This window comes from Panthera leo, chromosome D4 (assembly GCF_018350215.1).
Source record: "Panthera leo isolate Ple1 chromosome D4, P.leo_Ple1_pat1.1, whole genome shotgun sequence".
Lineage (NCBI taxonomy): Eukaryota > Metazoa > Chordata > Mammalia > Carnivora > Felidae > Panthera > Panthera leo.
Genome location: NC_056691.1, coordinates 32,064,666 through 32,077,758, shown reverse-complemented (window position 1 = coordinate 32,077,758; position 13,093 = coordinate 32,064,666). Strand labels below are relative to the sequence as shown.

The 13,093-nt window shown below is 41.3% G+C and overlaps 1 protein-coding gene across 2 annotated transcripts in view; it reads left to right on the top strand.

Annotated features, from left to right (window-relative positions):
- The window catches only part of GLDC (glycine decarboxylase), a 98,808-nt gene that overhangs the window by 71,968 nt on the left and 13,747 nt on the right, over positions 1-13,093 (top strand). The window contains exons 17-21 of one of the 2 annotated variants that reach the window (XM_042913542.1): positions 3,766-3,891; positions 5,318-5,467; positions 6,692-6,804; positions 8,054-8,195; positions 10,629-10,740. In XM_042913542.1, coding sequence (XP_042769476.1) covers positions 3,766-3,891; positions 5,318-5,467; positions 6,692-6,804; positions 8,054-8,195; positions 10,629-10,740 — 643 coding nt within the window. The remainder of the gene's footprint in view (positions 1-3,765; positions 3,892-5,317; positions 5,468-6,691; positions 6,805-8,053; positions 8,196-10,628; positions 10,741-13,093) is intronic. The other variant, XM_042913543.1, reaches the window with a different exon arrangement.

Sequence of the window (13,093 nt, the reverse complement as noted above, 5' to 3'; positions counted from 1 at the left end):
CCATTGTCCACACTGCTATAACCACAGTGTCATTTTTTTCATTCTGAAGGACTGCAGGGAGCTAGCCACTGAAGCTGGGGAAGGGCCGAGGGTGGGAGAGACAGGGAAGGCCACCCAGTCCCTGAGCTTGTAGAAATACAGAACTCTTAAGTTTGGAAATGTTGGCATCCTTTCTAGATTAAAGATTTTAATTAAAGCTGACATTTTCAGTTAGAGAAGAAAATGACTTATTACTCAAATAATCAGGGAGGATTTTTCCATATCAGAAGAGTCTCAGACAGCTGTTCCTGCACAATAGACCCTAATGGAATCCAGTAAAATACATCCTTCTTTTTTGAAAAGGAGTGTGGGGAAATTGTATGCTACAGAACCACCCGAGTCCCTGATGGTTCTCTTATTTCAAGCTGTTTTTTGGCAATTATTTTTCACATTTGCTCTTGGGTTAAATTTCAGAGGTTCCTAAAATGCAACAACCAAGTTCTTGATTTACCAGTTTAATTTGGGGGACTATAAATTTGTTTAACAAACACCAGGGATTGTCTTAAACCCTTTGTAATTAACAACTCAATTTGTTAGTCCAATATTAACTTAGATTTGCGAGCAGAGATGTGGTTTTTATACAACAGAAAACACTGACCCCACAGAAAATACCAAAAAACATCCCCCAAAATGTATATGGGAGTATTTTTCTCTTCCTAACTGCCTGAGACAAAGTAGTGGCATTTGGTTTTTAGATTTTCTTAGTGGTAAGAATTTGATTTTCCCTCACAAATGAGCACTCCTTCTTAATCCTTCACTCATTCAGCAAGTGTTGGAGAATGAGTTATGGGTTGGGTTTATGCCAGGTACATTGGGGAGTTAGAAAAACAGCATCCATCTAAATGGGCATAAATGCTCCAAAGAGGATTTGTTTTATATAAACTAAAGCATCACATCCATTCCCTTGTGACCACACAATTTTAAAGTGAGGCAAAACCAACATTAAATAAAATTACAGAAAAAAAATACTAAAGTTTCCTAATTTTACATAGAAAAACAGAACTGTATAATAGCAACATATAAATGAGTCACTGACAAAACCGCTGAGACTTTTTCTGCTGCTCCTTATATCAGGATATGTATTAGTTTTCTGTGGCTGCTGTAACAAATTCTTACAAACTTAATGGCTTGAAAAAACAAAAATTTATCTTCTCGGTTATGGAGTCCAGAAGTCTGAGATTGGTTTCCCTTGGCTAAAGTCAAGGTATTGGTAAGGCAGGCTCCTTTGGGAGGATCCATGAGAGAAAATGTTTCTTTGCCTCTCTGGATGCCTCCTGCATTCCTTAGCTTGGGACCCCTTCTTGCCATCACTCCATCCTCTTGTTCGTCCTTCAAATTTCCTGTCGTTTTTAAAATTATTTTTTAAATGTTTATTTTTCAGAGAGAGAGAGAGAGAAAGAGAGTGTGTGTGCACGTGCATTCAAGTTGGGAAGGGGCAGGCAGGGTGGAGACAGAGGATCCAGCAGAAAGCCTGATGTGGGGCTCAAATCCATGAACCACGAGATCATGACCTGAGCTAAAGTCTGATGCTTAACTGACTGGCCACCCAGGCGCCCCCATTCATCATATTTTCTACTTACTTTGTTGTCAAACCTCCACCTGCCTCCCTCTGCTGAGAGTACTGGGGAATGTGTTTAGGGTCCACTGATAATCCAGACAGATTTCAAAATCCTTAATTTCTCATCTCATGAGCCTGAAGTTAATCGCATTTTCAAAGTCCCTTTTGCCATAAGGATACATCCATTGATTCTGAGAATTAGAACATGGGCATTTGAAGGGGTACTCAGCGTACCATAGGATGGTTTTTACCTTGAATATATTTATTTCAGCAGAACTTCCCTGGTATGAATTCTTAATTTAGGCCTTTAGCCAATGTTTTATATTCATTAATTTTTTTATTTTTTTATTTTTTTATTTGAGGGGTGCCTGGTGGCTCAGTCGGTTAAGTGTCCAACTTCAGCTCAGGTCATGATCTTGTGGTCTGTGGATTCAAGCCCCACATCAGGCTCTGTGCTGACAGCTAGCTCAGAGCCTGGAGCCTGTTTCAGATTCTGTGTTTCCTTCTATTTCTGCTCTTCCCTGCTTGCACTTTGTCTCTCTCAACAATAAATAAACATTTAAAAAATTTAAAACTTTCTTTTATGCTTAAGTATGGTTGACTGTATTCACTTTTAATGTTTGCCTTTTCCTTTGTGATCAATGTTCTGCCCAGAAGGGATCCTTTTATCCAAAGATCCTTTGGTAAAATAAAAATACCTTATGGGAAAGGACAAGTGTCTCCAGCTTCAGTTCTGAGAAATTAAACTCAATAAGAAAAAGGATTTGAATACAACACTGTATAACCAGCATGAGACAAATAACTGTTCAAAAGAGGCACAAACCTTCTGTCAACAGAAGAGTAACACTTTGCCTCTGGCAAACAGTTGTCTTTGTGTGCTCCTGTGCTTTTCTGAAGTAGACACCTTTGCTGTTTTTGAGGAAATACCTGCAGAGCAAAGTTTTCTCTCCATAAGGCCATTTCTGTAATGCCCATCCATTTCTCTTCAAGGGGTTGCAATATTAGTTCTGGGACTTAAAAAAAAAAAAAAAGGAGGATTATTTTCAGGGTGATCATTGTTTCTCCTTATTGCTTTCTTTTGGTAAAACCTCTTGTGATGCAGTTTCCTGCAGTGCAGCATCATCAGATCTATCAGAGCACGTGTGTTCACTTGTGTTCACATGATTTGTAGGAGGAAATGAAAATGATTTAAATCTGGGAATTCTAAAATTGTACCCACCCTCCGCCTTCTGTAAGAATTCAACTTATCTCTAAATGTTAGCTTAGGCTCTAGCTCTTGAATCACCCTCCCTTGACCTCTTCCACTTGAAACAATACCCCCCTTATTCTGAGTTTCTATGGCACCTGTTTATACATTTACCAGCATTGTCAATGTGCCCAGGACAGGTATTGATTGGTTTTCATGCTTGCTGTATGATTCTCATGGCAACTAATAATTCATTGCACAGAATAAGCATCCAGTAAATGGTGCCATAATTGGTGTGTCAGCATAGGAAGACCTTGGAATTATGTCTACTGTTATCATCTCTCCTGGATCTCAGCAAAGTGAAGCAGAGAACTGAAGCTGTGATGTGGGCAGTTGGGTCCTAGAGTTTAACTTCTAATCTCATGTTCTTATAAGATACTTTCTACATATAACTGAGACAAGGTCAGAATAAGCACTGACCTGTGTTTTGGTGTGCTGAGATAAGGGAGGACAATACTGATTAATATTATAGGAATCTTTAAAAATTGTTTATTCAACGTTTATTCATTTTTGAGAGACAGAGTGCAAATGGTGGAGAGGCAGAGAGAGAGGGGAACACAATCTGAAGCAGGCTTCAGGCTCTGAGCTATCAGCACAGAGCCTGAAGTGGGGCTTCAGCCTACAAACTGTGAGATCATGACCTGAGCCGAAGTAAGATGCTTAACTGACTCAGCCACCCAGGTGTCCCTACAGGAATATTTAAAGAGCGATATTTGTGGATTCAAACGGAACCTGCCCTTTTGGACATTGTTTTACAATATAGTAATAATGAAATTATAGCAGATTTCAGATGTTATGGTCAGTTTAAATAAAGCATGTGGCACCTATTTAATCTGTGCTCCAAGCATGTTGTAGGACTTTTCTCTCATGAATAGCCTGGTGATGATTTTTTCTGCTTCCTTCCTTTCATTCCATTCCTAAGGTTTGCCTCATTCCAAAATCAGCACATGGGACCAATCCTGCAAGTGCCCACATGGCAGGCATGAAGATTCAGCCTGTGGAGGTGGATAAATATGGGAATATCGACACAGCTCACCTCAAGGCCATGGTACTAGTCTTCCGCTAAACAGATGGAAGAGGTCTGGGTTGAGAAGAGGTGGTGGGAAGAAGGGACTGGATAGTTTGTAGCAACATTGTCTTTCTTTGCATTCTAATTAAAAGACTGCAGTTTCTTCTGAATGGGTCTGGGGAAAATGGCATAAAATCAGAAAACCTGTCTCTGTAAGAAAAATAAAAAGCAACAGTCACATTTTTGGTCCAGAATAAAACCGAACATAGTCTACTTTACCTCTTCCTTCACCAATCAGGGACAAGGTCCTTTAAACTGAAATCCTATTCTCTTAATTCGTGCATATGTAAGAAACTGAATGAATTATTCATGGTCATAGTAAGGCTACTCCTTGTAGGGCCTGCCTGTCTCCTTCTGCCCACCTTCCCCCTTCTTCCCCTATTAATAACCAAACAGGCAGTCACAGTTGTTCTCAATCTTTGTGTTGGGAATTAAAACATACATGTAGATTTTATAAATGTGTGTGACTGTCCCAGCCATTACCTGCTGAATTTGGGGCGGCATTCCACTCCTTTCTGCAACACCAACCCCCCACTCCCAACCTCCCAACCTCCAGGAAGAGGTTGCCTAGCAACTGTATCTGCTTTCCACTGGTGGACTGGAGGCTGCATCTTAAGAGGGAATGAAATCAGTTGAATAGCAATGTGATTTTGTCAAGGTTATTAGGCATGGAGACAGAGAACTTCATGTAACTGCCTTCAAAGGAAGCTGAAAATAGCACTGTTAGTCTCTCCCAACCATCCCCACCTATTCAGCACCCCACAAAGTTTTTACCCGCAGATATTCTGGGGCAGTGCTTGTAATTACTAAGTTTCCCCAATATAGGATATGACCTTTAAATTTTTTTTTTTTTAATTTCCATACGAGCTTGCTCTGAGTCACTGGCCAAAAAAAAACCCCCAGGAATATGCCTTTTATATGTTTGCTTTCTGTGAAAAGGAAACATGAGGGAGATTTTTTTTTTTTAAATCAGAGCAGAACACTCCTTGTGGGAATTCTAATTTCAACAGAATGAGAAGGAAAGGGAATAAGGGTGGATATGGCAAGATGAGCAGAGAGAGATTAACTGTGAGAATAGACATGTCCATAACGAAAAAGATCTGAAGTAATTATTGAGATGACTAAAACCAAAGGAAAACCTAGGAGAGTTGAGCCCAAAATACCCAACTTCCAAACAGTTTTTTGGTCTTGATCATGGAGACTTAGTTTGAAGGGATTTTGTTGTTTCTTTGGAATGACTTAGGAAAGGAGTAATGGATTTTATTGTCATCATAGTTTGAGACAATTCTAGAAATGAAAAGACCAAAAAAATCACCTTTCCTAATCCTGTAAGGTAAAAGCAATGGTTTGGGCAACAAATAAACAGTTCCTCTTCTGTCTTCCTCTGCCCTTTTCTATCCCATAGGTGGATAAACACAAGGAGAACCTGGCAGCAATCATGATTACATACCCATCCACCAATGGGGTGTTTGAAGAAAACATTGGTGATGTGTGTGACCTGATCCACCAACATGGAGGACAGGTCTATCTAGATGGGGCAAATATGAATGCACAGGTGAGCAACAGAAGAGGGACTCCCTGAGAAAGTGGTTAAGACAGAAAAATATTATTTTCCTCTGATTTCTTGACAATTGTCTTAAAACATGATACTGAATTCAGAAATGAGGTTGACTTTCTGTATTGCCAACTTCAAGGAAAGTAACACAATTTTACTGAGATCAGATTTGAAGGGGGCAATAGGGGAGGTTGGGGGAGATAAAAAGGTTGACAGGAAGCATGGAATAAACTGAATGTCAGAGCGTTTGATCTCTCTCGGGTGCTACAGCTATGAAGGTCTCCTGACTCCCTATGGAAATTCACACCCATGTTCTAGCCACTGGTGGATATTGATCTCCCATGGCAATGGACAAGTCCTTAATCTGGCTTCAATTTCATCAGTGTAAAATAGCTGAATGGTTCTGTCCCTGAAGGGCCAATCCTAACTGTGTTTGTTGGGGGTGGGGTGTAATGTGCACCTCTCTGCAAATGCTGTAGGGGTTCATTGGAGCAGAAGGTGTTATTTTTCAGTTTTCTTAACTTCTTTGTCATTATTTTGTGATTGTGGGTTGTTTGTTGTTTGTTTGTTGTTTGTTGTTTTGTTTTGCTTTACCATTTCAAAGTCTTTCTGCTTTTCTTTGCTTCTTTCTGATTCCCTTTGTAAGTGTAGTTGACAGATTATCTATTGCTAAGAGTTCAGGAATGCACTCTTTATGTTTGGCACTTAATTTATGTTCAAAATTAGCCCTAATGCCTAAGTGGCAGGAAGGCCTGTTGTGACTGGTATTAGGGTGGTCTCAGGAAAACTTCCTTCCTTTCTTCCCCTTGGTTCATTATCCTATCAGGTAGCCTTCCAGTCTCTTTCAGTGGGGTACCCAAAATGCATGATACTCAAAGCCAACCATGCGGGGGAAGTAGCATTGCTGGTCTGAATGTCATCTGTTTCTGCAGCAAGGAGGTACTTCCCTTTTGCTCATGGTGTTTCCTCTCCTCAAATCTGTATTTTGAAATCTAAATTAGGCTAAATGGCCAATTGCTGTTTCCACAGAAACCATAAGCCAGGCTGCTTATGGGATGTCAGGTTTTGAATGTGGAACTCTTCCGGTACTAAGAACATTTCTGTGAACAGTTCTGCCTGCCTTTCCTCTGAGAGGAGAAGCTGCAGCAAATAGCATGGCTGCCTTTCCAGAATATCCTTGCAAGCTCTTGACTTTTGCTTTTGGCTCTTTTCCCTTTGTGGTAGGTGGGAATCTGTCGTCCTGGAGATTTTGGGTCTGATGTCTCACACCTAAATCTTCACAAGACCTTCTGCATTCCCCACGGAGGAGGTGGCCCTGGCATGGGGCCCATTGGCGTGTGAGTTCCGGGCTGCTCATTTCAGGATGGTTTTGGAGACTGAGAATGAAAGAATGGCCCCAAGTTTGCTGTTCTTCTCATCGAGGTCTTCAAGTGTCATAGACACTGTCATATCTAGTCCTCCTTTAGGGGCTGGAGAGAAGCAGTGAGAGGGGTGATAACTTAGACTTCCAAGATGTTTTCTCTTTTTTTTTTTTTTTTTTTTTTTCTGTCTTTTAAAAAAAGAAATCAGCTGTTGGTTACATTGAAAGTGAATTATCAACAACCAAAGGAACTTATAGTAGAAAAGTGCTTGCCTGGGGCTGGGGAGCAGGGGATGGGTAGGGAGAGGTTGGTAAAGGGTACAAACTTTCAGCCATAGATGTTTGACCGGGTGATTTAGTTGGTAACACTATATTGTATAATTGAAATTTGTAAGAGAGTAGAACTTAAGTGTTCTCAGGAAAGAAAAAAAGAAAGGAAGAAAAGAGAGGGAAGGAGAGAGGGAGAAAGGAAGGGAAAGGAAGCAGTGAATTGGATATAAGGTGTTGAACCCTTTGCAGCCTGAACTCTGATTACATCTGAGATAAGCAGGAAACAAACCTTGTTACTGGAATAATTGGATGAGATCATAATAGCACTAAAGGAGTATCTTGCAGCTGTTGATAACTTTTTACACTGAAATTGAATCATCTTGTGAAGATGATGCTGATCAGCCATTTCCTGAGTTTCTTAAGTTTTCTAAACATGGACCAAAGGTCCCAGTCTTCAGATTGCTGGGAGTCTGGCCCTCTTGCTTTTATTATTACTATTATTATTATTATTATTTATAGTAAGTGGGGGCACTTCAGTGCCTTAGATATGCGGGAGGCGGCTGAGTAGCATTCATAGGCTGGCCTCTGATGTGTAGGCCCTGGGGCTCCTCAGAAGCACCCTCTATCCCTTAGATGCCTTGGGAAAGAGTGTGGGGCAGGGAGGTCTCCACATCCTGGTGAGTCCATGAATCCACCAGCTATTTCATGGCTGCCTACATGAAATCTGCCAAATCCTCTGCCACAGTTCTCCGGTGAGCTGCTGGGACACTGATGGCTGGTGAGGAGGAAGAAGAATGGAACACTTCCTGAACATCTGTCTCTTAGCAGGCGTCAGATCCCTTCTGCTCTGAGTTTCTCTACTAGGAATAGAGCTTCCCAAGAGGGCCCAGCACTTGTGTGTTTGGTTGGTCTGGATCTTTTTGATATCTTCTGAATTTGTGCTTGAAAAAATACAGGAAGAAGCATCTTGCTCCTTTTCTGCCCAATCATCCGATCATTTCAGTAAAGCCATGTGAGGATAACCGGCCTGTGGGTACTGTCAGCGCAGCCCCATGGGGCTCCAGTTCCATCCTGCCCATTTCATGGGCTTACATTAAGGTGAGGCCTGTGACTGTGTTAGGCCGGTGGGGGATGTGATATGTGGGTGGGAAACTAAGTCTATAGACTTTCTTCTTGACTTAAAAATGAAGTCCGTGATCTGAGATGGAGTTCAGTGAACATTGCTGACTTGGGTGGAAGAAACCTTCTTAAAAAGATCAGCTAAAATTTATTTCATCTCTTCATTATGCTACTTCCTTGGAGCTCTCATAGTGAGTTTACCATCAGAGAAACTGACATGCCAGATATGTTTTCCAGACAAAGTTCCATGAGTCATATGGATATTCTGGTTACATCATTTGATTTCCTGTAGGATTTGTATAGCCCCTTGCAAGTAAAAAACAGTGCACATACTAATTATTACAGAAGGTTGAAATCCTAGGATAAATTTTAGAAATCTCATTTTGGCTTAGATTTCTTATGAGTCTGGAGGGTAAGATGAAAAAGTAGCAGAAATTTGCTTATCTGGTGGTTTCCCTAAGCTCTTTGCCCTTTAGAGTCTGTGGAACTGTAATTCTCTGGGGTAATTAAACTTTGTTAGAGAACAGCTTTCCTTCCTTTGTGTTTCTCCAAAAAAAAACACTAGGGCCAGAGTTTATTTTATACAGCTCTTGTTCAAACTGGCCTGCCTACCTCCTGGGCTAAGACTGTACATTGGACAGGAACACTTGTTCAGTGGCTAATTAGAACAGCCTTCCCAAACTGTCTTCCCTCCTTAAAGGAGGGTGAAACAAGACTCTAAAACTCAGCTGTGCAAATCATGTTGGATGACTCTCTGGGGCTGGCTGTTACTCTTTAACAGTGTGGCATTTATGATTCTTAATGAAAACTTTCTGGGAAGCAGAAACAACAATTCTGTACCCTGGAGACTAAAACCTGCTTTTAAAAATGATACTTGAGTTATTTTACAGGCAGTAACAACAAAAACAATCATAATAAAGTTCTGCTTCTTTGCAAACAGAATCTTATTCCCAGGTTCCTTTTGGTCCCTAGATCATGTAAACCTGGGTTATTATGGATGTGTTTGGGTTGGAGATGATTTCCCACATTTAAAAAGTAAATGCCCCCAGGCTGGTTTGGCCATATGCCAGGAGTACCAGACAGAACCTCAGATAACAATGAAGTAAATAAAGTAAATTTAAAAATACCCCTCTGACTTTGACCCCTCTCTTTATTTCATGCTGTTGTTACTTGCCACCTGGGCATTAGAACTACCTTCTTTCCCTGCTGCAGCCCATTGTGGACACTCCCTATAGGACTGCAAGATTCTACCGAAGAGTCAGAATTATCTTATGGTTTCCTTTTGCCTCTACTTCTCGGTCTTACTAGCCTACACAGAATTCTTAGGGGATTTATCCCAAAACACACATTCTTAGGCCCAATCCCAGAGAAAATCAAATTCAGCATATGACTGGGTAGGGCTTTGGCCATCAAGCTTCCAAGTGATTCTGGTGCATGAGTGGAGAGACATGGCTGGCTGAACCAAATCCAAATTCTTTGTGGCAAAGGTTCCAGGCTTGCAAGAAGTTGTCACAACCCACCAACCTCTATAGTAACCTCCAGACTGCAACCATGTGCCTTTACCTCTACACCTTGGTTTTGGCCATTCTTCTCAGCTGGAGTGTCTTCCCCATTCTTTTTGCTTAACCAAATTCTACCCATTAGTAGATTTCCACTTAAGTACTAACTCTTACTCTGGGAACCCTTCTTTTCCAGCCAGGCAAGATGTGTCCTTTCCTTCCTTTGGACTTTGGTGTCTCTATTTTTTATTTGATGCTTTCTCATTTGCTTTATATTAGTTATGTATTTAATACATATTAATCCCCATCATATATGAGGTATTCTGGGAAGAATGTAGGCAATAAAAATTGATGCAGTCTTGATTTTAAGCTCTTTGCTGGTGATGATGTTCACCTGGTATAATCACAGGGACCTAGGAACCACCAGAACAGGGTAAGATCAAGCCTGGCAGTTGTTAAATGTATAAATAACTCTGACTATGGTCAATTGGAAGACAAACCATATACCAAATTGATTCAGTGAGGATTTTGGTCAATATCCCATTAGATTCCTGGCAATTATCAAGATAATCTCAAATGCATAAACAAACAAAAACATTCCCAAATGCGTGTAGTCTAAGTTTCTTTTTCCTCTTTAGGTAACCTAATAGTCAGCAATCAATTTTGCCTCTGTTACTTTGTTCCGTGTTGTTACTTTGTTATTACTTTGTTATTTTTATAAGAAATATAAAGTTATGTTCAAAGGAGAAAACCAAAAATCATTTCAGCATCAGAGAAGACTGGAAGACATCTTTGTTGGGATTGACACTGGGCTGACTCCCTTTGAGGGTGGGATTTACTTGGGTGTGTCTTTCATTAGTGGCCCTTGGGTTTAACCTGTTCCATGGCTGATGACTCTTTCTCTCTGTTGCAGATGATGGGAGGCAAAGGCCTTAAACAGGCCACAGAAATTGCTATATTAAATGCCAACTACATGGCCAAGCGATTAGAAAAACACTATAGGGTCCTTTTCCGGGGTGCAAGAGGCAAGTATCAACCACAGTCTACTATCACCTTGGTTTTTTTCTTTACCAGGTTTGACCTAGTAAATGTTTTCTGCGGTGGGTAGGAAATTTTCGTTTCTTTGCATATATAAATCATAGTTATTGGAAATAACTTCAATTGAGTGAACAGGTTAGGAGTATCACTATTTGCAAGGCTGTGTGATGCAGTAGCCTACACAGCCCAGGTCAACAAGGAGCCCACAGCATGGGGAGATGTATATATAAATACCATGCACTCTTAACCTCACAAAGTGCTATGGAAATGGCTCCAGAAGAGTGGAGTAATTCAGACTGGGCAGAGGAAGTGCAGAATAGTTGGGAGAGCCTTCTGGGAGGAGACACTTGAGATGAGCCTGGAAAGGAGAGTATCAGACCCCAGTAAACAGAAATACTGGAGCAAGAAAGAATTGTGTACGTGGTGAGAAGCTTGTTGGGGGGTTGTTGAATGGAATAGGAGGAAGGAGAGCAGATGAAGGTGAAGTTGGAGAGGCCAACTTGAAGTCTTGGAAGTCTCTTGACTTTACCTTTGATGACAGCCATGAAAGGTTTTTTGAGTAGCGGAGTGACAGGATTAAGAGAAGGTTAAACTCATTTCAAAAATGGCAAGGGAAGAAGATCCTATTAGAAGTAGGATCAATAGGGCTTAGTTACTGATTAATTAAATGTGAAGTGAAATTCTATGTAAGCCTTTTATGCTTATAATAGAGGAACAGCAGAGAGAATAATAGTGGGGGAACCAAGTCATCCTGGAAGTGATAGGAGAGGATGGAGCCAGATAGCTTTGCAGAAATTTGGCTTAGGCACAGAATCTAAGAGCAGACTCTTGGAAATGGTGGAACTCAAGGAAAGAGTTTTGAGAAACCAGAGCAAAGCCCTGCAAGCAGATGGCTACCTTAAGAGGGATGTGGCACCTGGATGGCTCAATTGGTTAAGCGGCCAACTGTTGATGTCAGCTCAGGTCATGATCTCACAGTTCCTGAGTTTGAGCCCTATGTCAGCCTCCATGCTGACAGTGTGGAGCCTGCTGGAGATTCTCTCTCTCCCTCTCTCTCTGCCCCTTCTGCAGTCTCTCTCTCTCTCTCTCTCAAAATAAATTAAAAAAAAAAAAAAAAAAAAAGGCAAGATGAGCATAGGGGACCCCAGTGAGAAAAGACTCCCTGCTTGAGGCAGCTGTAGGACCCTGCAGCATTTGTCACAATGCCTCTCCCTAGAGAAGCCCCTGCTTGTCCTGCCTGCCTCTGTTCTGGCCTCACACCTCCTCCCTGAAGCCTCTTTTTCCTGGTAGAGAGAACTTCTCCCTCCTCTTGGCTCCCTCTGCTACTGAGGATTTCTCCCACTCAGTTTATTGTCTGGCTCTGTCCATCAGACCTTGAACTCCTTCAGGGTAAAGACTGTGCCTGCTTCCATTCTCGAGCACCAATCCCTGGCATCATGCCTGCCCCAGTACAAATGTATTGCACAACAGGGAGAGACAGAATGGTGTTCTGATAGGAGTCTTAACAGAATATTTGCCTGTAACAATTAGCAACCCTTTGGTCACCTTTGAAAGAATTGGAACAAAAATGGTAAGGCAGATGCCAAACCGCAATGAGTTGAGAATGGATTGAGGGTGGGGAGGACAAAGGAGAAGCAGTCATGGTTTGGGGGAGTTTGGTGGTAAAGCAGGGGTACATGTGGAAGCTATTTCAGTAAGATGCAGTTTTGTTTTGAAATCAGTAGAGGATTTAAAACTGCCAGAGAAATGGCTTTGAAGAGGGAAGAGTGAAGCTACAATAGAGGAAATAGTAGATGGGGGAACAAAGTTATACTGGAGGTAATAGGAGGAGATGGCCCTAAGACACACAGCACATTGGCTGTGAGCACAGAATTGGAGATCAGGGACAGATGGGGACTTGGAGCTTGGAGCAGACAGACAGCAGCATGCCCAGACCTGGGCCACAGGATGAGACCTCGCTTTGGCTCTTGATTTCTCCAGCTCAGGCACAGTATACATCTACATCTGTCATCTTTAATTTAAAGGCTGGTCTTGCCTTAAAAATATGTATCCAAAGACGTGGTTCTATAGTTTGAAAACAGGAAAGAACTAAATAGCCAGAAGCTCTAAATAACCAGAATGCTCCCTAGAGATTAGGAAAAAAAAAGTTGTGGGCAATATGTCTCTAAGCAACACAATAAAATGCTTCTGAAGTGGGTATTAACCTACAAGAGCTACTAATTAATTCAAATATAGCTCCTGCTCTGTGAAATGCATTCTGTTATGTATTGGCCTTCAGGATAAGTTTAAGTATTTGTTTTGTCTGATTATATAAGTAATATGTATATGCTCAACATGGAA